The 23623-nt window shown below is 39.6% G+C and overlaps 1 protein-coding gene across 2 annotated transcripts in view; it reads left to right on the top strand.

Moving 5' to 3' along the window:
- LOC143856818 (peroxisome biogenesis protein 5-like) overlaps positions 1-23623 on the top strand; it is a 38943-nt gene that overhangs the window by 11924 nt on the left and 3396 nt on the right. For both annotated transcript variants that reach the window (XM_077367101.1, XM_077367100.1), the window contains exons 4-10: positions 5367-5615; positions 9928-10050; positions 13593-13760; positions 14098-14282; positions 16165-16411; positions 17034-17118; positions 23499-23608. In XM_077367101.1, coding sequence (XP_077223216.1) covers positions 5367-5615; positions 9928-10050; positions 13593-13760; positions 14098-14282; positions 16165-16411; positions 17034-17118; positions 23499-23608 — 1167 coding nt within the window. The remainder of the gene's footprint in view (positions 1-5366; positions 5616-9927; positions 10051-13592; positions 13761-14097; positions 14283-16164; positions 16412-17033; positions 17119-23498; positions 23609-23623) is intronic.

The following is a 23623-nucleotide window of genomic DNA, read 5'->3' as shown; positions in this document are numbered from 1 at the left end:
TGTCCAGTCATATTTACTACATCCTCGCCCCGCCTCCTTCCATTACTAAAGTTGCACTCCATATACTCTTTCTTAGTCATGCTCAGTCTAAAACCTTTGGATTCCAAAGTAGTTCTCCATAACTCTAACTTAGCATTAACTCCTGCTTTGGTTTCGTCAATTAATATTATGCGATTCATTTCATAGAAAAGTGGTAAAGTTTACTGCAGGCTGCCAACCTGACACCTACCCTCCTCTTTTATCCTGGCCTGGGACAGGCTGTGAAAAACACAGGCGGAGTTTTGCAATGAAATTTGCTACAATTTAAGAAAAAAAAAAGATTGCAAAGATGGTTGATGGTAAGGATTTTGTCTAGCATTGATGTCCATCCAAAGGCTCACACCTTGGGATTAGGGGTGCAACTTGGGTCTGGCTCAACCCGAACTTGTTAGGTTCAACCCTATGTTTTCCCGGGTCGGGTTGGGTTAGGGTTAAGAAAATGGAACCCGAATAGTGTTTGGGTTGGGTTAGGGTTGAGCATAGGGAAACACGACCCGAGCCTAAAACCTGAATTTTTTTAGTACTTTTACTTCAAAAGCTAAAGATGCTGGCAGAATTCTAAGTGACATGCGTGTCTGAGTATATTATATCCTTGCATTAATTGCTCTGGGGTGGGAAGTGACATAGTACCCTTTTTTTTTTTTTTTTTTTTAACTTGGAATAGCCCACCTACGATTTCTCTTTTACACTAAAAGCTGTCCAAGTAAAAGAAGGGAGGAATATATTATTATCCTTGCTCTTATTTTTTCGTTAGATGACAGGTATAACCTGTCTTTTTCCCTTCTCTCCATTAATTACGCTGGACACTATGATGCTTTTTGTCTTTGATGTGACTAATCAAAGGGACTCCATCGCCATATACAACTGAAACCCTAGTTTCATTTCACCAGCTTCTTCGATTTATTTTCTTCTTGTTAGAAAAGTGCTATCAAAGAATGGTAGCAAAGCAAAGAGCAGTGAATTTCTGTGTGCTTTCGCCGACTACATCCTATGCTCAATATTGTGACTTCTTGTTTTATTTCTGATCCCATGATTCGATGCTCCATCTTGTGTTCTTTTTTTTTGAATGATAGCAAATTTTATTGAGAATGGACAGAGATGGTCAAATTACAAAAGGAGAATAAAATAAAAGCATGGAATAATAGATCAGAGATACAAAACATTAAGGAGGGAGAGAATCATATAGATCTAAGGCCTCTTTCGAAACCCCCATTCTTGCCAAATTATCCGCCATCTTGTTAGCCAATCTCCGAACATGCTTGAATGATACAGATAACAACTTAGAACATTCATCTATCTCATCAAAAAATCTATCAAATCTCCAAGGATTTCTAAGACCTTGGAACCATCTTATAACATTTAAGGAGTCTCCTTCAATAATCACTTTGTCAACACCTTTCTTTGCAAGAAATTTTATTCCTTGATGGACGACTCTACCTCGGCTTCCGATGCATCCGCAAATCCGATCGGACCCGCATAAGCCCAAGCAACATTACCAAGCTCATCTCGAAGAACCCCGCCTATCCTAGCTGGACCCGGATGGCCAAAACTAGACCCATCGAAGTTAAGTTTAAAATGACCAGAAGGAGGGGGATCCCAAGGCTGGACCACCTTTGACTTCCTCTCCAAACTCATGCAAATCTCCCTCCAACCTTCCCATAAATCATATGCTGACACAAATGCAAATTCCGGAATGGTTTTTGCCCAAGCAATAGATAAAGCTATCACCTTATTGAAAAGGAAGTTAGCTCCTCTGGCAAAACCTTTAAAGAGTCTCGCATTGCGTTCCTTCCACAAGACCCATATTGTAGCTAAAAAGGAGATCTCCCAAAGGATTTTCCCTTCGCCACGGAACCACAAACCAACATTGCAAAAGCTCCATCAAAGATTCAGGGAATACCCAATAAATACCAAACTGAGACAGAAGATTGCCCCACACCTCCCTTGCGACCTTGCAATGGATTAGAAGATGGTTTGCAGATTCTCCTGCCTCCACACACATAGAACAATGGTTGATAATAATCATTTTCCTCTTTCTCAGAAAATCCACAGTCTGAATTCTTCCTTGGCAAGCAGCCCAACCAAAAAAACAAACTCTAGGGGGGGCTTTAATAGTCCATACTTTGGCAACAACATCAGATGACGTGCACCCAACTAAATGGAAGTAAAAAGATTTGACCGAGAAATCCCCAGAGGAATCCCAGGTCCATACCATCTTGTCTTCGCCGTCTTGCTTGACATAACCTTCTTCTAGAGTTCCCAACAACCGAACTAAATGTGATATCTCCCAATCAAAAAGATTTCTTCTGAATTCCGGCTTCCAAACGACCTTGCCTTCCTTTTTTTCCATAAAATCCTTTACAACCCCCTCTTTATCTACTGCCATAGAGAACAATCTTGGAAATATTATTTTGAGAGGCTAATCCAAGCACCCTTTATCGATCCAAAATCTAACCCTGTCCCCCTCGTACACTCTGAATTTGACTCCCTCCTCAAATCGATTCTTAACCCCTAAGATATCCCTCCAAATGGTTCTTCCCTTTCTGTTAAATCTGTCTTCTGATATCCACTGACCCAATGAGTAACCATACTTTGCCTCGATAAGTTTCACCCATAACTGACTTGACTCATTTTCAAACCTCCAGAGCCATTTCCCTAGGAGGGCAACATCTTGTGTTCTTCTTCTAGGATGATTTCATGCTTCTTTTTGCCTCACCGAAGTCTGCAAGTAAGGCATCCTAACCCTAGTTTCATGCTTTTGTACGCCTCAAGGAAGCCCCACAAGAACAACACCTTCTATTTTTAATACTTCTTTTTTTTTTCTCTTGCAACTTGGGTCGGGATTAGGTTGAGAGAAAAAACATGTGGGTCGGGTCGGGTTGGGTTGACCATCTTCAGGTTGAGACTCGGGTCGGGTCGAGTTTGTGTTGGCCAAATGGTCCCTCGGGTTGGGTTCGGGTTGGCCTCAACCCGACCCAACCCGACCCAAGTTGAGGTGCAAGGATGCTCCACACCCTGGCTAGGCGTGAGGGGGCGGGGTTGGGTACAATGATCAACATTTCCAAAGTCTTTTATCTTCTCTGGACTTCTTGATGTAGCATGCCTCGTATAGCGAGAAACTATCCCAATTTATAAAAATAGCTCAGTAAATGAATGATCGAGCAAGTGGCTGATGACAAGAATACATACTTGTTGCATGGTGAGCTTAATAAAGCTTCCAATTACTGCTATGCCCGGCATGCACACGGATAAGGATATTGCTTCAAGAATATGAACTATAAGCAGGCCCGCACCCTATCACACATGCATATGACGAGTTCACCAGCGCTTCCGTCTTGCGCTACTCATATGCAGAACCATTCATCGAAGTTAAGCAGGTAACATCTCTAGCAGTCTCACCACCCTATCCAATTCTCCGTCAAAGAAATTTGTCCTAAATATAATCCTCTAGAATATTTTATTTCCTTATTTTTGAAATCAATCCTTCACAAACCTTTCCTTATCCACCACTATGGCAAATAAGTTTGGGAACACTTCTTTTAGTGGGGGCCTCTCCACACCACTTGTGATGCCAGAATTTTATCCTATCTCCTTTGTATACCCGGTATCTTATTCATTCATTAAATTTCTGCTTTTGGGTCAAAATGTCTCTCCATACTTCACCCCATTGTGCGCCTTTACATGTCGTTCTATATCCACTAGCCCGATGATGCCCCATATTTTCCTTCCATAATCCTAACTTAAAGGTGAGGCGTTTCTGCCCCAAACCTCCATAATCATTTCCTTAGAAGTGATTAATTTTTAGCTTTTAATCTCCTTATGCCTAGGCTGCCTAGGCCCCTGGCTTTGATTGGCTTGGTTGCTTATTTCCAACGTACTTAGTGAAACTTTTTTTTCTCGTCGAACCACCCCCTCCTAAAAATTTTCTTTGAATTTGCTCGATCTGCTCGATTACGCTCGTTGGACATTTAAGCACTGATAACTGTTAATAGGAATGTTTGCCGTCACTTCTCTGATCTATAATAATTCTGCCATCCAATGAGACCAAGTTTCTCTTCCAGGTGTCCAATCTCTTCTCCACCATTTCTATAATATGATCCCACTGTCTTTTCTTTGATCTTCCAACACCTAAAGGGAGCCTGAGGTAGGAGGTTGGGAAAGAACCCACAGCATCCGAGCTGCTTCGCTAAGCCTTCAACTTCTTTAGGGGGTATTGATTCCCAAAATTCTTGATTTGTGAAAATTGGATCTCTGACCAGTGATCATCTCATAGCAGCATCTGGGGATTGCCTTTAGCTTTAGCACATTTTCCAACTCTAGTAGATTAACACCAACGTGTCATCTGCAAAATTAAGGTGAGACGCCTCCACCCCTTGGTTCCCTACCTTGAATCCGTCAGTAATTCCTTGAGACTTGCCTTTGTCTATCATTCTACTTAGTTTCTTTGAAATGATCACAAATAAGAATGGAGAGTGGCTCCCCCTGCCTTAATCCTCTGGAGGATTTGAAGAAATCTTTTCGGGAACCATTGATCAGTATAGAAACTATGTATAGAAAACTAAGCCGGTGATACACATCTCTGTATCCATCCCCGCCACTTCCGACCAAATCCCATTCTGTTCATAAGATAATCTAAGCGGTTCCACTCTACCTGATCATATGCTTTCTCCATATCTATATTACATACTATCCCTTTCTCCCCACTCTTAAAGTAATGGTCCACTACTTCATTGGCAATTAGGGCAAAATCTAAAATCTGCCACTCCCCAATGAAAGCTAACTGCTTTCTTAAGATTATTTTGGGAGGAACCCGCTTCATCCTTTTCGCCAAAAATTTTGCCAGGACCTTGTAGCAGCATTCCACTAAGCTTATAGGCTGGAAATCCATTATGTTGACAGCTCCTTTCACTCTGGGGATTAGAGCTATAAAAGTTGCTCTAGTTTCTTTGTGGACCTCCATTCCTACGTGAAATTCCCTGGAGAACTTACAGATGCCCTCTTTCTCATCGTCCCAGCATCTCTGAAAGAAAGCTAGGCAGAATCCATCTGGTCCCGGGGCATGTCCCTAGCCGGTCCAAAAAGACTTAACTTTAGTTAAGTCCAAAAAGACTTTACTCTCACATAGTCCCATCTTGGTTTACGTTGCTGATAGTTTGGTTTATCCATCCATTGAGTGGCAAGCTCCCAATAAATATAGTTACCTTATTTTATTCTTCAGTTATGTTCTTAATAATTACTTTCGTTTGTATCAATCTTTAGCACGCCATCGCAGTTCATTTATATTTTACTTAAATTTGTTTCACTGTTAACTGTATTTGCTTTCTCAGGTAAATGCGCTGCTGCATTCATTAGACATTGATAATGATCTCCGGATTAAAGGGCCTTTACGTGGAAGGTACCCAGAGTTAGAAGAATATTGGAATGAGTCCCAAGGTTCAATAAATTCTGGGGCTCATGGTGAAGATAGATGGGTTGCAGAATATCGCCAGCATGGGCCACATGGTGATCCTGAATCCTGGGCTGATTCGTTTGAGCAACAGCATGGCGCTAATGGTTGGGCATCTCAATTTGAACAGGTTGGAAACCCTCTTTAAAACGTCTTTTGCAAAGTGAATAAGAATTACTTTGCTTCAAGTCATCAACATTCAATGTATATTGATCAAATTGGGACTTTGTGGAGCCAAGTTGCTTTGGAGGGCTTAAAGTATTAATTGAACTCCTTAAGTTTATAAGAGATAAGTTGATTCGATCATCAGATTTTTTTTTTCATGACATAGTGTGTCCCCACCCCATTTTAGGGTGGGAATAATCCCTATGGATTCGATCATCAGATAGTCTGGTTATTTGTAAGTTCAAGGATGATTTCCAAATATTCTTCGAGTTCTTGAAAATTGATCTGCATGGCTTGCATACGTTCCCCATTTTCTCTTACATTATGTGTTGATACAGCCTTATAAACTGCTGCATGTACCAGTCAACCTTACTATGAGGACAGCTTGTTGCAATCTGTACCACTGCTAACACAGCCATATTCTTGAGATGATATTGAAAACAAATTTACCTTTAAAAAAAAATAAAAAATTGAAAACAAATTCCAAACTACTAGGTCATCTAAGAAATTTAGTTACAGTGCAAGTAAAACTGATATATATATATATATATATATATATATATATATATATATATATATATATATATATGAGGAAACTGTTGGTGAGCTTAAGCTCACCAAACTTATGGTGAGCTAGCTTGCCCAATCACATGGGGCCCCACTTTGTTAGGATGATCCAAACCATTCATTTGAAAGTCCCTTACATAGATGGGGGGTGTACCAAAAATCAGCTCCATAGGATCATCCTAACCCCCCTATATATATATATATATATATATATATATATTTGCATGGTAAGGCCACTGGTATATTATAAAAAAAGAAAGGCCACTGGTATATTATATCTATGTTTTTATTTATTGAAACCTTGTTTTAGTTACAGTAAAGGACTATATTATCCTATCACATCAGAAACTCTTGCACACCATTTATCTTCAACTTTATATTGTCTTGGATGACTAAAAGTCATTTTATTGCCTCCTTTTCTGTCTTAGCTTCTCTCTCTCTCTCTCTCTCTCGTTTGTTTCTTTGTTTTTTATATAAATCAGTTCTTCTTTAGAAGGTTTCTTACTGCCGCACTTGGGATTTTATTTGTGCATTAGATTTCTGGTACATTTCTTTACTACAATAAAAAAAAATTAAATAAAAGACAATCATGAATCTAACTTGGCTAAAATAAAATTGGCAAACTTGTCAGTCAAGAATCAAACCGTTGATTGAAAATATAAGAATGAGAAAAGAAACAAGCCCCATGGCAAATGCTTCAAGACACACATTCCTCTCTAAATAGTAAGAAATTTGTTCATGCTTCAATTCTCGAGATTGTCTACCAGCTGGCTGAGAAGCTGTTCTGCTCTAATACACATCTTTATAAGCCATTCTATTATTAAAACATAAATGTGTTAATTTTACAAAAGTAATTTATTTTAGGAAGCTACTATTAAGGACTTGTTTTAGTTACGGTAAAGGACGCTGTTATTCTATCACATCGGAAACTCTTTCACACCATTATCTTCAACTTTATACCGTCTTGGATGATTAAAGGTCAATTTATTGCTTCTTTTTTTATGTCTTAGGTTGGATGATTAAAAGTCAATTTAGTAGTGTTCGTTCGGTTATAACCGCACCGAATAGACCGAACCGAATAGACCGAAATTTGATAACCAAATCGAATGAAATCAGTCTCTATCTGCTCATCTTGAAGTTTTCTTTGAAACGCGACAAATGACACCAAAAATGTCGGAGGGATAAGAGAGTTATGGTCTGTTTAGTAAAATATGGAGGTATAGAGTAAAACATCGATAACTCTCTCATTTTAAGTTCAAATTAAAAGAAATCAGTCTCTATCTGCTCATTTTGAAGTTTTCTTTCAAACACTACAGCACCAAAAATGTCAAAGGGATGAGAGAATTATGGTCTGTTTAGTAAAAACATGGAGGTATAGAGTTAAACATCCATGACACTCATCTTAAGTCCAAATCAATTTAAATCAGTCTCTATCTGTTCATCTTGAAATCCTGTCCATCTTTTGCCTCCACAGTTCTAAGGGTTAGGATGATCCTATGGGGCTGATTTTTTGGGCACACCCTATCTATGTGAGGGCCCATTAAATGAATGGTTTGGATCACCCAAACAATGTGCCCCCACTGTATTTTAAACCTAGAGAGTTGATAAGTCATCTACTCTAGGGAGTAGGATTGTAGGAACTCTTTTCTCACACGCACACGCACACACACACACACACATATATATAGAGGAAACTGTTGGTGAGCTTAAGCTCACCAAACTTATGGTGAGCTAGCTTGCCCAATCACATGGGTCCCACATTTTTGGGAGTGATCCAAACCATTCATTTACAAGGCCTTATCATAGATGGGGGGTGTACAAAAATCAGCTCCATAGGATCATCCTAACCCCTCCATTTGTGGAGGACAAAAATGGACAGACACAAGTCTGTCCATTTTTGTCCTCCACAAATGGAGGGGTTAGGATGATCCTATGGAGCTGATTTTTGGTACACCCCCCATCTATGTAAGGGACTTTCAAATGAATGGTTTGGATCATCCTAACAAAGTGGGCCCCCATGTGATTGGGCAAGCTAGCTCATCATAAGTTTGGTGAGCTTAAGCTCACCAACAGTTTCCTCATATATATATATATATATATATAGCAGAAGTGAAAAGGGAGAATTATTGTCCATTTAACACGTCAATGGGGATGATTTTTACCCTTTTTTGCCCTCCCCACATATCTGTACATACTATCTATGTGAGGGTAAAATCGTAATCTACATACGAAAAGTACCGACACAGGGTACCTGTCTATGACAATTATGGATAAAACTACCGAGAAGAGGTAAAAACATATGACAATGACGAAAGAACTACTTTATATTCCTCATGCAGGACACTTGCAAAATATTGACGGATTCCGGGCACCTGAAGAGGAAAAACAATTATGGAAACCTCTATCGATTGGAGGGCTATGATCAACCTATGGAAATGATTTTACAGGCACAACCAATTGATGTTGTGTTCCATCACATGGACGGTTTGGATCAACCTATAAAGCCACATAATTTCAATCTTACCCCCCTTCTTTATGCTTTTTTAGTAAAAAATCTATAGGGTGATCTTAACCATCCGATTTAAGAGGAACAACATATTATGGAAACCTCTATAAATTGGAGGACTAGGATCAGCCTATGGAAATGATTTTTGGGGCACAACCTATTTATGTTGTGTTCCATCACATGGACGGTTTGGATCAACCTATGATGTGGTCCGTACAGTTCTTTGTCGGCCCGTGCATCGCACGGGGTTTTTTTACTAGTATGTATATATATATATATGAGAGAACATTTCCTACACACTTGTGTAGGTAAGTTACCTACACACTACCTTAAAATACAGTGGGGGCCCACATTGTTTGGGTGATCCAAACCATTCATTTGAATGGTCCTCACATAGATAGGGTGTCCACAAAAAATCAGATCCATAGGATCATCCCAACCCTACGATTTGTGGAGGTAAAATGGACGTGTATAAACCTTCACAAATTAGTCCATTTTTTGCCTCCATAGTTTGAATGGTTGGGATGATCCTATGGATCTGATTTTTTGTGGACACCCTATCTATGTGAGGACCATTCAAATGAATGGTTTGGATCACCCAAACAATGTGGGCCCCCACTGTATTTTAAGCTAGTGTGTAGGTAACTTACCTACACAAGTGTGTAGGAAATGTTCTCTCTCTCTCTCTCTCTATATATATATATATATATATATATAGTTAGAAGGAATCATGGGACCCATTAATATTCAACACTCCATAGATAGGATCCTTCCTTACTAGATGTGTAGATACACTAGATACATGTATAGGAAAATGATGGCGGCACTCTCTTGGTTTTTCAGTTTCTGAGTTCAGCATGGCCATGTAAATAAAAATAAGTCCCAATGTTTCTATGTCAATATTTGGGGCATTAGACACTTTAGCTTTTAGCTATAAATTTATTTTTACCAAGCATTCAAAAAACCAAAAAAGTATTTGGACATAGCTTTATCTTTTGCTATAAATTTATTTTTACCAAGCATTCAAAAACCCAAAAATTATATGGATATAAATGTTCTTACCCTTAGGCTTCGATTGGTCAAGGAGCCCTTTTATAGTGACCTAACATTGTGTTTTTCCTGCATTCCTATAACGTTGAGCTGCCTCTCCATATGTCTTGATTTCAAAATGTGCAGAATTGACATTTATTTTTCTTATTTACAGGAACAATCTCAGATAACAGCAATTGGTCAAATGAGCGGTGCAAACATATCAAATTTAGCAGCCATGGAGCAGACCCGTATGCTGGCCCATACACTAGCTCAAAATAATGACCCAAAATTTCAGGTTTATGAATTTATATTGGCCATTCTCAATTTATTAGGTTTCTTGATGTAAAGTTAGTATGTTACAATTTCTTTCCAAATATTTCAGTTGTTTAGCATATTATGATTTAGAGTGCGCATACATTCTGAATTACAACTGACCTGTACAAATAATTATGGCAAAAAACTCAACTTGTGCAGTTATTAGAAAATGGTGACCAATACTTTCACGCATTATGTATATGTAAGCCATCAATTGTTCTTTATTGTGTGTGTGGAGGCATGTGTGCAACTGTGCATATCCGTCTATATATCAGGGTAATATCAGGGTCTCATTAATGCCTTCTTCCAAGTATATCTAGAGACTAAAATTTTATTGTTAAATAACTCCCAAAGATGGATTTAGGCGTCAGCTTCCTTAGAGAGGAGCCGCCCCTTTTCATCTTACTCATCTCATTGCTAGCACTATTTCTTTTGGTACTAGATTTAGTCAGTTCTGGCATTCAGGAAGGCCATGGACTAATCCTTCAAGCATAAGTAAAATGGAAGTGCTTATCCTTATGTTCCTGTATCAGCCATATACAGTGTATCATAAATATTAGTTCCACTGCAGCTTCTTGGTGATCCCTTGAGGAGATAATGTTTGTCATTGGAGAGCATCTCCAAATTTTGTTTAGAAAAAAACAAAAGGAACATTAGAGAGCATAGAAGTGAAAAGCACAATGGATTTCTTTCTTTCTTGGAGACGACTAATTTTTTTAAAGTTTCATTCGGCCAAGTGTTAATGACCTTAAGTACATAAATGATATTAGGTGTTCACTTTTCACATTTATCTGAAAAGAACAAAGGCTACAAATTGGGAGGATTAGGTCTTTTACATTTTCTGGACATATGAATGCACTTATATTTTCTATTAGAACCATTGTTTAAAACTGTGGATTCAACTTGGAACTTGCCCTTCTGATTTCCAAAACGTAGATTCAACTTGGACTTGAGACTCATTTGGATCGTTCAGTGTCAAATCCTTTTACCGCCACGTATTTCCTAGTTCTCCTATCTCGTATGTGATAGGGTGTGGGTCATTCCAGCTCCCCCTTGGTCCGCACCGTTGGATGGACTGCGTGCCTGGACAAGATACTAATGTTCTACCGTTTGAGAAACTGTACAGTTTCTCATTGTGGATCATTGTGCTCTCTGTGTAGAAGCTGGGAGGCTGTCGATTACTTGTTTCTTCATTTCAGGGTTGCCAGATCTTCCAGATCTCTGGAGTTGTATTTTGAAGGGATTTGAGATGTTTTGGGTATTTCTGTCTCGACTCTTTGATCTTCTTGACTGATGGTTCTTTGTGTCGTGGCCCTGAAGAGGTAAGATTTCATGGATCCTGGTGTTACTGTCTACTCTATGGGTATTGTGGAAGGAACGAAATGCTTGCACCTTCAAAAATCCCATGAAAATGACCCACTTTCTGTACACGAAGATTATTTCTTTTGTGATCTCTTGGGCCAAAACCCTGCCATGCTTCAATTTTATCTCATCTATGGACTGTGACGCTGCTGGAGAGACGTAGGTGGTAGTAAGGAGAGGAGAGAGACTCTTGCCCCTGGATGGACTCCCCCAACCTTGGCATGGTGAAGCTGAACTTTGATGGCTTGAGCATCGGGAATCATGAGCCTGCTGGCATAGGAATCCTCCTTAGAGATGCGTTTGGTATCACTCGGTCGCCCTTTTTAGGTTTGATCGGGATGAAGGATTCAAATGAAGCACAACATTTGAATAGTTGAGGGAGACTCCCTTAATGTCTTTAGGTAGCTCGAGGGGAGAAGACCCTACCCCTGGAGGTCCTCGAACTTCATTGAGGAGATCCAGGATCGGCTCAAAGGATCTCTGGTTCGCTTTCATCATGTCTGGAGGCCAGCCAACAGTGAGGCGAACCATTTGGCCTGATTGGGGGTGGATCTGATGAGCTTGGAATTTTTTGACTTTCTGCCGCCCTGATTAGTCTCTCCATCTCGTTGTTGGCTCGTTTTTTTGTCTTGTAAAGTAGCCTCTCTTTTTAATAAAAGTTACTTTAAAAAAAATAAAAATGAAAAACAGAATCAATCCTTTTCATTTTGGACTCGGTACATGGAGCCTGGCCAATCCAAGTGACTCGGGACAATTTTAGTAAGTTTTTGAATATTGGCTAGAGCCTATGATTTAGCCACCACCTCGAATTTATTGCCGACACACGTGTCCTGCCGTGTCCAACACGACACGCTTGTCCACCCGTTTTGTGCTGTAGAGACTCCTTTGGACACTTTTAAAATGCACTGCTATAAGTGTTAGGCTTAATTTGGTTGTGTGGACACATTTTTGTGCTGTGTCTAGTGTGACATTTTGTTTTATTATTGAATATTGTGTTTACCTCTTTTATTATTAACTTTTATGTTATTATAAACTCTTTTTTAGCTCTTGTTTAACTAATATTTGCTCTTGTATCACATATATTCTTTTTATTTTAGCCGTGTCCCCGTTTCTAAATTTTGGGGTTCGCCGTCTCCGACACTCCGTGTCCTCAAATCATAGCGCCTAGAGCTATCATAATGCAATAAAGCATCTAGTTGTTATGGTGGAGCAATGTTAGTTCGAGTTGTAATTATTCAAGGAACATACATTTTATTGTCTCTACTTACCTTTTGCCATCAATATCCACTTTATCAAGTTTGACTATTTGTCCGCTTTATTGAGTGTGAGCATCTGTTAAAATACGAAAAAAATCGTCGGCTTGCTCACTACATTATTGTAATTTGAATGTTTGTGATTTATTGTTCTCATACACCAATAAGGGAAACTGGATAAATAAAATTCATATACAGTATAAACGACTATACGGTACAGCATTTACAGGATGCTAAACAATAGAATTCTGAACAGTATACTGTACTACACTGATTGTAGCCTTTACAGGATGCTAAACATTAGAATTCCGATGGCAGATGGTCTAGCTAAGGAGGGTGTGGATATTATTCATACCCGGTTATTGTATCTGGCCGGTTTAGGCCTATCACTTGATTATATCAAAATTTTCTTCTATATTTTATGGGGATTCCCCAATATGATTGGGGGACTCCTTGTACCCCTTTTGTAATGACTCTTTCGGGTATCTAATAAATTATGTTACCTTCTCAAAATAAAAAATAAAATAAAAATTAGAATTCCAATCTAAAACCATAAATGATTCACACCCTTCAGGCTTTTAAGTGCGAAGTATTCATCTTATTTAAGGAGGGCTCTCATTGATTTATTCTTAGGACCGGTGCATATACACTGGTGTCTCTTGTCACTTCACAGGGATGCATAACCCATTTGGTCCTACCAATGGGGGAAAGAAACTATAGTTCATGTGCACCACATGCCTGATCTTATATTGAGCTGTTGAAAATAATCCATGCTTCTTAAAGTGTGAATATACATTGTAAGCTTCTGCTCAAGTTACTAATTAGTACTTAAATGCTCGTTAGATTTGAAAGGATCTTTCTATACTTTATATGGAGCTGATGTTTATGTCCATTTTATGGCATTCAGAACTCAAAGTTCCTTCAATTTGTGTCAAAAATGAGTCGAGGTGAGCTTATTGTCGATGATAATCAAGTCAAGCCAGCAGGGATACCTTTGTCGGGTGATTGGGCTGATGAATATCAACAGAAGTATGAGGGTTCTAATTCCTGGGCTGACCAGTTTGTACGCCAAGAGGCAAGTTTGTAGCTGATAATTTTTTTTGACATTGCTCAGCATATGATGTCATGGTCTAAATTATTAAAAAGTGAATCAATATTATAACTACTGGTTGATATTATTGTTTCTCTCTTTCTTGAGTAGTGTAATCTTTGTCTTATCCAAGTAGTTCTCTTGAAACTTGTTCTTAAATTTGCTCATCTAATCATCGAGTTGGTTGTCAGGTGTTTCTGCTTTTTCTTCCATTACACGTTATGTTTTCTAGGCTTAATTGAATTTGCATGAATTATTATGGATGTTATTTAATCCCCTTTTATTCGTAAGTTTCTTCTGCCTAATTCGGATCGTCTTTCAGCCTCTTCTTGGAGCAGATTCATGGATAAATGAGTTTTCTGCTGAACGTCAGAAACATGGAGGAGTTGATGATCAGTGGGTTAATGAGTTCTCCAAGTTGCATGTTCAGGAGGATTGGGCGGAAGAATATGGGCAGCAGGTCAATGAAGGAGCTTTGTCTGATAATTGGGCACAGGCATATGATACGTAAGTTCAATCAACTCACAATAAGTTTTTATTGATATACCTTGGTTCTACCAGTATGGTTGGTCATGTACACTTCTCTGTATGTTTTTCTCAAGTTTATTGCAGTAAAGGATATAGTTTCTTGCAACGTTTTCTTTTCTCTCCGAAAAATTTGAGGATAAACATTTGAAAATTGTATAGTCAAGACCTTGATTCAAGTTGTCATTGATTCCTTTTCAATTTGTATCAGTACTCGTTTACTGTTGGGATTTCCCAATTTCAACATGCAAGATTAGCTTCCGGAATCAATGATGCCAAAATCAGATTAGATCATAACATAACTCATTTATCAGTGTAATGACAACTGTTTTGGAGTAACATCCTGATGCAGCCCATAATTCAAACAAATCAACAAGTGGGCCCACAGATTCCATTTAGCCTAAAATTTGGCTAGACAGGTTTTTCTTTTTGGCATTGGAGAATTATCTTTATTTTTACGGAACTTTTGGAAGAGGTTTAGAAGGATTGCCTAAAATTTCAACAAGTCGTCAGAATAGAATGTGGATGTATCCATGAAGGTTTCAAATTTGGTGACTTTCTTAAGAGTCCAAGGAAAGTATTGAAAATAGACGGGAAAGAAAGGGGATTTAGTTTGGAAAGGTCTGGGAACATTTCCCGGCCCTGCCGGGATCTGTGAATCAAACGAGGTGGAAGTGAGAGCATTATATGGTCAACAATAACGAAAACCGTGGACGATGGTGGGTTCTAAACAACATCTTCCAAACATATCCTAAAGTTAGCGGGGTTTGCAAAAAGATCATATCATGAGAGATGGCGACCAACATGAATTTACTATGTTTCCTAATCCTAAACCTTATTCCCATACAATTAAGTTTTTTTTTCGCAGTCCCAAACCCAAGCAACCCACATTCCTTTTCATGGTTTCCATTTTTCCTGGTTTGGTTGGTTGCTCAAAGGTGGCTGGGAGATGCGTAGAAGAAGAAGTCAAAGGGAAGTAGACAAGCATGGAAGATGGGGAGAAGAATAGTGAAAGAGTGGTAAGTAGTGTTTGGTTGCGGGGCAATTCTCGAGAAGATTAATGGGAGATGTAGGGGTGTCACTACCAAAATAGAGAGTGGAAGAGAGAGAAAGGGAAGAGAGAGAAAGAGAAAACAAGACAAGAATTTTCTCCTCTTCTTCCACCCAAATTCCACCAAAATGGTGAAAGATGGGGAGAAGATTAGAGAAGGGAACATTGCCGCCACGTATGAAAAACGCAATTAGTCAAAGGGAGTTTCAATGCAAAATGGCAACCAAACATGCGTTGGGCAGATTATTGGAAGATCATCGGCTTTTCAACTAAACATGTATTGGGCAGATTAGTGGAAGATCATCGGCGTTTGAAACGCCGATGACCTCCTTGCTTTGAGCAACCAAACAAGGCAATAAACATTCATTTTTCAATTGATTTCATTTATTAAGCTGAGTCGGCTTTTGGGAATTGGGAGTCAAAAGAACACTGGTGCCTCGTGTAGGTACATTTGATATGCTATATGATTTTAGTCCATTTCTTGCCACATTATTCGTTTTGATTTGGAAAGGAAATTTATTTGCTTACAAGTTGGTATTCTTTTCTCTAGATCACCAATACTAACTTGTAGAGCCTCATATCTTTTACACTAGTAATGTGACATTTGGAAAACCTTTTGCCTTGTATGCCTTGTGATAAATCTCTTACTACCATATCTTTCCAACTTGAGTTCATTTTAATTTATTTCAAGTGATTCAGTTCTTAAATTCTTAGAACTGTGACAGTCCTCATGCTGTTTGCTTTGTTTCTTGATGAAAATGTAGCTCTATATTTTTCTTATATTTCGTAATCTATTTAACCTGCCACTGATAGGTACCTGAATGAGCAAATGAGTATGAAGCAAGGATCAGATAATTCAAGAACGGTGTATGTTTTTTCTGATATGAACCCTTATGTTGGTCATCCCAATCCGTTGAAAGAAGGGCAGGATCTCTTTCGTAAAGGGCTTCTAAGTGAAGCCGTGCTTGCTTTAGAGGCTGAAGTTTTGAAGAATCCCGACAATGCTGAAGGGTGGAGGTTACTTGGAATAACACATGCGGAAAATGACGATGATCAACAGGTGAAATTTTTTAAGAATTTATGATTCAACTTCAGGAAATTTATTTCATTTTATAGGAACTCCATAAATAATGGTAACTAGATTAAACCGTCTCATGGTACCGGGAGTAGCTAAAACTAATCTCCATAAGGAAAATCAGTAGACAGGAAAGAACTACCAATTTCAAAGTATATAAAGTTATAAACCACCATGGACTTTGACGTTTTTAAGTATTTAGTCTATTTAAAAAATAAACAAAACAAAAATGTAAAAAATATAGAAAAGATAAGAAAAAAAGTTGACATTGGGGTTCTTATGCTCAGAAGTCTGTTCTTTATTAATAAGTTCTTTTTCTTTCTTTTTTTTTCAAATGGTAACTTCTTTATTAATATGTTGTCATTTATCACCGAAAAAAAGAAAAATATGGAGAAAAAACCTTTTGTCAATTGGAAATAAGTATTTCAGATACTCCGTGGGAGCTCTACCGTTTGAGTTTTAGAAGTGAATCTCTTTACCAGTGATCAAGTGTGACTGAAGTCTATTTTCTTTTATGTCATTTATATCTTGTGAAGGCTAAACTTGGTGCTAGGATTCTGTTCGTGTTTTTTTCCTTTTGTTGTGAAGCGATCTGTCCTTGTTGCAGGCTATTGCATCAATGATGCGTGCACAAGAAGTAGATTCAACAAATCTGGAAGTGCTTCTTGCTCTTGGCGTGAGTCATACTAATGGTTAGTGATTGATTCATTCATGTATCTACATGCTCAGAAATTAGGACATCTTGTTAAGATTGAATTTGTTTGTTTTACTCATGCATATGCTTGAATTCCTCTAAAGTGCCATTCCCTTATCTAAACAGATTTTATGATGTGCTTCTTTGCTTCCTGTGCAATATGCTGTAAATTCTGAACCATTTATTGATGAGATTTACCGTTTCACATATATCAATGTGGTACATTTGGGTTGTTATACTATTAGATAAGTCGTACATGGTGGATATTCAAGCTTCTCTCTTACATTTTCCTGATGTAGGCGCTGGTGCAGACTTATATGCTGAATACATTATTTATTTAAGCAATAATACAAACCATTATTACTGGACACTCCTCTATGGTCAGAATCTCACCTGGAAAATTTTCTCACTTCCAAAATTTAGTGAAATTAATTAGAATTAGATGTGAAATGTGGTATGTACTGAATTATTAGACAAGTGTTCGATGTTGTTAAGCCATTATGGAAGTGTGTCTCGTCTTCAAAAGTATACACAATTACAACACCTTTGGAGGTCATTCTTGTCCAAGCTACGGCTTGGGAGCTTGCTTGGCCATCAAGTGATTCTTGCTAGTGTACTTCCTAGCACGAATTCCATTCTAGTCGACGGGTGACCGGATCCCCTTAGGAGTCGTAGCCTGCGGTGGTGTTGTATTGTACTTTGTTTGAGATTCAACAATTTTTTTTTTTGAAAGATAATTTGAGATTCAACAATAAAGATTATTACTTGGCTCTCCATAGTTTGTGATCCTTGCTTCGGGTGTGCTTGTGAACTTAGCTTCCCTTATGTGCTTGCTTGCAGTTGCAAACCTTGTAGGTTGGCTTGGTTGGCTATCCTGGTTGCAGGACAACGGCAAATGCCACATGGACCTAGTTGACAGACTGAAGGCCCGTGACATTTGGTATCTGGGCTGAAGTTCCTACCCCAGGAAGTGATCACTTACGTCTAGGGATGGCACAGGGCGGACGTGGTGCACAACCACTTCCCCAGAGTCGATTTGGGTTCATGGTGAGCTCGAGCAAGTTGACGCTACCCAATGCTAACCACTAAAGAGAGACTTGCTAGGGTTGATGAGAGGGTGGAGGTGGTGGAGCAACAACAATACAGTCTTGTTGTGATAGTTGGGATCCTTGGTGAGGACACTAGGGGCATGATAGATCTGCAGACAGAAGTTTAGACTGTCACAGGCCAGGTGAATTTGCTCATGAGGACCCTTGGCAATGGCACAAGTGGTCATGATGATGGACATGGTAGTATAGTGTGGGTGCTTGAACCCCGGTGCTTCACGAGTGTCCGCGATGCAAAGGAGCTACAAAACTTCTTATTTGACATGGAACAATTCTTCCCCGTTATGCATCTTGATGAGGCCGAAGTCACTACTGGCACTATGTACCTTAGTGGGGATGCCAAACTGTGCTCGTAGACTCGCTATGAAGAGATCAAGGCGTGGCAGTGTACTAGTGAATATTGATAGTTGGGAGGACCTGAAGAGTGAGCTAAAGGCCTAGTTTGTGGTGTTGTATCTGGATGATACTGTGGTATATAGGAATACCCTAGAAACTCAGAAAGAATCTACTATATCTGAAGCTAGAGAAGTGCTATTTTTCCCAGGAGTGTATTATGTTTCTGGGGAACAAGATTTGTGGGGGAGTAATTGGCATGGACTGTGAGAGCGCATGCCGTTCAGGAGTGATAGGCCCTGACCAAAGTTGGGAGAGAGGAGAGGGGGATGGGGGTGGGGACACTAGGAACTTTCATCGGGCTTTCTACTATTACATGCGGTTCATAGCAAAGTATTGGAGTCGAGCTGCCCCTCCAACTGATTTATTGAAGAAGGATTGTGTGTGGCTATGGTCAGAGAAGTGTATGAAGGCTTTTGAAGACTTGAAGACAGCAGTAAGGGAGAAATCAGTGCCACTGCTACAGTTGCCCCAAACACTCTTTACATCTTGAGGCCCACACAAATGCCTCAGATTTTTCCATGGGGGTAAGCTTACGCTAGGACATCCCATCTCTTACGAGAGTTCTAATCTTAATGACATCGAGCAGAGGTATATAGTGCAAGAAAATGAGATGAAAGGCAATAGCGCACTGCTTCAGGCTGTGGAGGTACTACCTTCTCTACTCAAGTTCCTGGTGAAGACTGATAATTTGGTGACAAGCTATTTTTGGACAAAAAGGAAGTTGTCACCAAAGCAGGTCCGATGGCAAGACTTCTTGGCAGAGTTCGACATAGTGTTTGAAAACAAGAGTTAGACATGTCGTTAGAATACAAGCCAGGTCGATCAAACCAAGCTGCCAATGCTCTAATTCGAGAGGTCGAGTTAGCCGCTTTGAAATTGGAGGAACAAACGGCAATGAGGAGATTGAAGAGCAACCTGGATGGCTGTTTTTGCGAAACACTCAAGAAGGATCCCTTTGCCAAGACACTCATGCATCTTGTGAAGGAAAGATACGACGGCTTTGGGTCCAACAGGGCATCCTGGTCACCAAGCAAAGCCGACTGTTCATTCTGCAATTAGGAAAACTAAGGAAAGCGCTTCTTAGGGATTTCCATGACACGCTATGGGAGGGGCACCTTAGGATCCATCATATCCTCACCTTGTTAGAACAGGGCTATTATTGGCTCAGGGTGGGCAATGATGTGCAGAGTACGATCGGACATGCCTCACATGCTAACGGGATACGGTAGAAAGGGATAAATCGTTGGGATCCCTAGATTTATTGTCAATGCCGAAGAGAGCCTAAGAGAGTCTCACTGGACTTTTTTGTGAACTTGCCCAAGGTAGGAGAGTTTGGCTCCATCTTTGTGGTAGTGGACATATTTCTAAGGATGTGACCTCCATCTCAGCATCCCTTTGTTGTAATACAAAAAGAGGCAGCTAGGCTATTCTTCCGCCATGTTGTGACGTATTGGGGAGTGCCCCAAAACATTGTCACGCAAAATAGAGACTCGAGATTTACGGGCAACTTGTGGACGAAAATCTTTTAAGTTTGGAACAAAGCTGAACTTTTCCACTAGCCTACACCCCCAATCTGAAGGACAAATTGAGAGGGTCAATGCCCTCCTTGAAGAGTACCTGAGGAACTTTTTCAGTGTCAACCAAAGAAATTTGGTTCACTTGCTCTATATGGCCCAGCTTTGTTACAACTTACAAAAGGAGTTTTGCATCCAATCAGAGCCCTTTTGAGCTAGCAACCGATCAACAACCTTCTACATCTCATTCCATCGCCGTTAGATATACTGGAAGAAGCCCCATACATTTCATCTGACCAAAGAGTGGATCGTGAATGGGAACATCGCCATAGCCTACTTGGAGAATGCTGACAAAAGAATGAAAAAGTGGGCAGATCAAAACAAAAGACCAATGAGCTTCAAGGTTGGTACTCAGTGCTGGTGAAACTTAATCCGAACCAACTCCGATTCACACGTAAAATGCACGAAGGCCTGGTTTGCAAGTATGAAGGCCACCACTTCCTATCCTAGAACGAGTTTGAAAGGTCTCCTTCTGAGTCCAACTCCCCACTTAGCTAAAGATCCATCCTGTCTTCCATGCAAGTTGTTTAAAGCCGTATCACGCCAACAAAGAAGACGCTAGCAAGAACACATCATCCCATGATGAATCACAAGCAACATCATTTGTGTGTGAGATTGATGATATCATGGCCGGGCGCATAGTGACACGAAGAAGTGCTTGAAAACCAGCAACAAAATACCTCGTGAAGTGGAAAGGCCTACTAGAGTTAGAAGCTACTTGGGAACCGAAGGAGAAGCTTCACTTGCCAGAAGATCAAGTTCTTGCCTACTTGAAGAAGGCATCGATGAGGGTGTCGACGAGGGTGTCGAATCATTGACCTTATTGGGTGAGCAGTGTCACATGGCCATTCTACCCAGCACTTTTTGAATGGCCTATGACCAGTGATTTGTTGTATCATATGTATAAAAGGTTGTAAATATCAATTGAGGGGACACAACTGGTATTGTAGAAAAATGTGTCTCGCATAGTCTTCAAAAGTAAACAGTTATAGCACCTTTGGAGGTCACTCCTTTCCAAGCTGGGTGATGTCTCTACACCTTAACTTGGGAGCTTGCTTGCTTATCGAGTGGTGCTTGCTAGTGCACATTCTAGCAGGGATTCCATTCTAGTCAACGGGTGACTGGGTCCTTTAGGAGTCATACGCTCATAGCCTGTGGCAGTTTTGTATTGTACTTTGAGATTCAACAATAAAGGTCTCCACTTGCCTCTCTATTGTTTGTTGCCCTTGCTTCTTGTGTGCTTGTGAACTTAGCTTCCCTTATGCGCTCTTGTAGGTGAAAGCTCTGCAGGTTTTGCTTGGCTGACTTGCTGGGTCGCGAGATAGCTACAAGTGCCGCACGGACTTAATCGGCAAAATGAAGGCCCGCGACAGACGAGATGTTTCAACGGTTCCCCTTTGAAAAAGGCGCAGTGATAAAAAAAAAAATTGTTATAAAACATTAGAAGCCATTAAATATACACATTTTAGTAAAATATCAATGAAACTTTTTTTTTTGAAAATTAAAATATCAATGAAACTAACCATTTATTATACCAAATGCTAACTATAAAGATTAGAGATAAAAATAAAACAAATAATTCATAAAAGACATAAAATCTAGATATGGTACCCCTTTTGAATATAGTATTTTGACGTACGCAAACTCCTTATTTCAGTGTAGAATGCTTTGGAAGTAGAAGCGCAAAAAATTAAGAAAAATATTATACAAATGCCGTGCTTCACTTCGGTATTCTGGGAATTCTGGATGCAGTGGGAATTTCATGTGTTTTAATTTTAAACTCTCCCAGATGTTTGAGGGGGTAAAGACATAAAATAACCTTAGAACAGTTATAAAACAAGTCGAAAATAAAGCCAAATAAGAAACAACTGAAAAAACCTGAAATTAAAAAAAAATCAGACGAAACATCTGGTTTGCGGCATGTTTCTTTTCTTGGAAGCAAAAAGGAAAGATTTTGTGACATGTTTCTTTTCTTGCAACCATCTGGGTACTATGAAAGGAGAGAAATGGGCGGGTGTTCAAGGGCTACTCGAGAAGCCCACCATATCTATTCAATAAAATCATAGCACTTACAATATCATGGGTAAAAATGCCCGCCGAGTTTCACCTTCGTTTTGGCACATGATCTATGGTATGCTTGGAAAGTAATATGCAACGAGGTAAGTGTAGAGCAGAAAGCCGCTCAAGAATGGAAGCCACCCACCCAAAGGTTGCTTAAGCCCAATTTCGACGGATTGAGGATGGGGAACCCGGGTCCTTCTAGGATTGGGGAAATCTTAAGAGACGATCAAGGGTCAGTGATATGGGACTATTCGGGCCCCATAGGGATCACAAATGCAAATGAGTTGGAGGTAAGGGAGGTGCACCATGGAATAAAACTTTTACAAAATGCAGAAATGGAAAGGTAGTGATAGAGGGGGATTCAATGAATGTCATCAGGTGGCTTAAAGGAAGTCATCCAATTCCCTGGAGATTTGCCACCCTCTTTGATAAAATCTACGATTTGGTTGGGGAAGTACCTCTAGTTGTTCATCATGTCATACGCTCCGCCAATGGGGAGGCGGATAGGTTGGCCAGAGACGGAGTATCTAGATAGCCCATTGAATTGTTTGATTTCCTCTCCCCTTAAATGGGGCTTTTGCATTTGTTGTGACCTCATATTGTACTTCTTAGACCTTCTCGGCCTTTGCTCTATTAATAAAATTATTTGCCATTCAAAAAAAAAAAAAAAACCAGACGAAACATGGTGTGTGTTTCACCCCATTTTGTCTGAAACAGACCGAAATGGAAGAAACAATGAAATGGACCGGTACAGATCAAAGTTATGACTGGTACGCTTCGCTCTTGCTGTATGTACTGGTTTTACTACTGGTACAAAATGTTTTGTCAATTTTAGACAAAGCGAAACAAAATTCACGATAATGTTGAGGCCTCTTGAGCTCCTAAAAAATCCTTGGGAGACCAATTTACCAACACAGAAAATTGGTTCGAGAAACCACAACTCTGATCCATGGACTTCATCTAGATCAAAGCCCATCCTATCCTTCAACACAACGAAACACAAATTTTAGCATTTATGCTGATTTTTTCCCAGACCATCTAAAACTTTGGACTTGTGAAATTTTAAATAGGGAGTCATCATTATTTAAATTTATGAGGGTTTTGGATTCGAAATTTTATGACTGGAAATCACTTATACTTCTGTAATTTCATATTGTTCCTTTATTGCAGTACCAAAGTTTTCATTCATGTAAAAAAGAAAGATTGGCATGAAGTCACTAACCCTCATCGTGAATGTGCAGAGCTGGAGCAAGCGGCAGCACTGAAATATCTTTATAGATGGCTTCAGCATCACCCTAAGTATGGGTCGCTCGCACCTTTTGACCAGGCCGATTCTTTATATTATGCTGATGTAAGACACTCCTCC

This window comes from Tasmannia lanceolata, unplaced genomic scaffold (genome assembly GCF_043159265.1).
Source record: "Tasmannia lanceolata isolate RefF3 unplaced genomic scaffold, GAP_Taslan_0.1 ptg000023l, whole genome shotgun sequence".
Classification (NCBI taxonomy): Eukaryota; Viridiplantae; Streptophyta; class Magnoliopsida; order Canellales; family Winteraceae; genus Tasmannia; species Tasmannia lanceolata.
The sequence above is the reverse complement of the archived record's forward strand: the minus strand, read 5'-3'. Positions and strand labels throughout refer to the sequence as shown.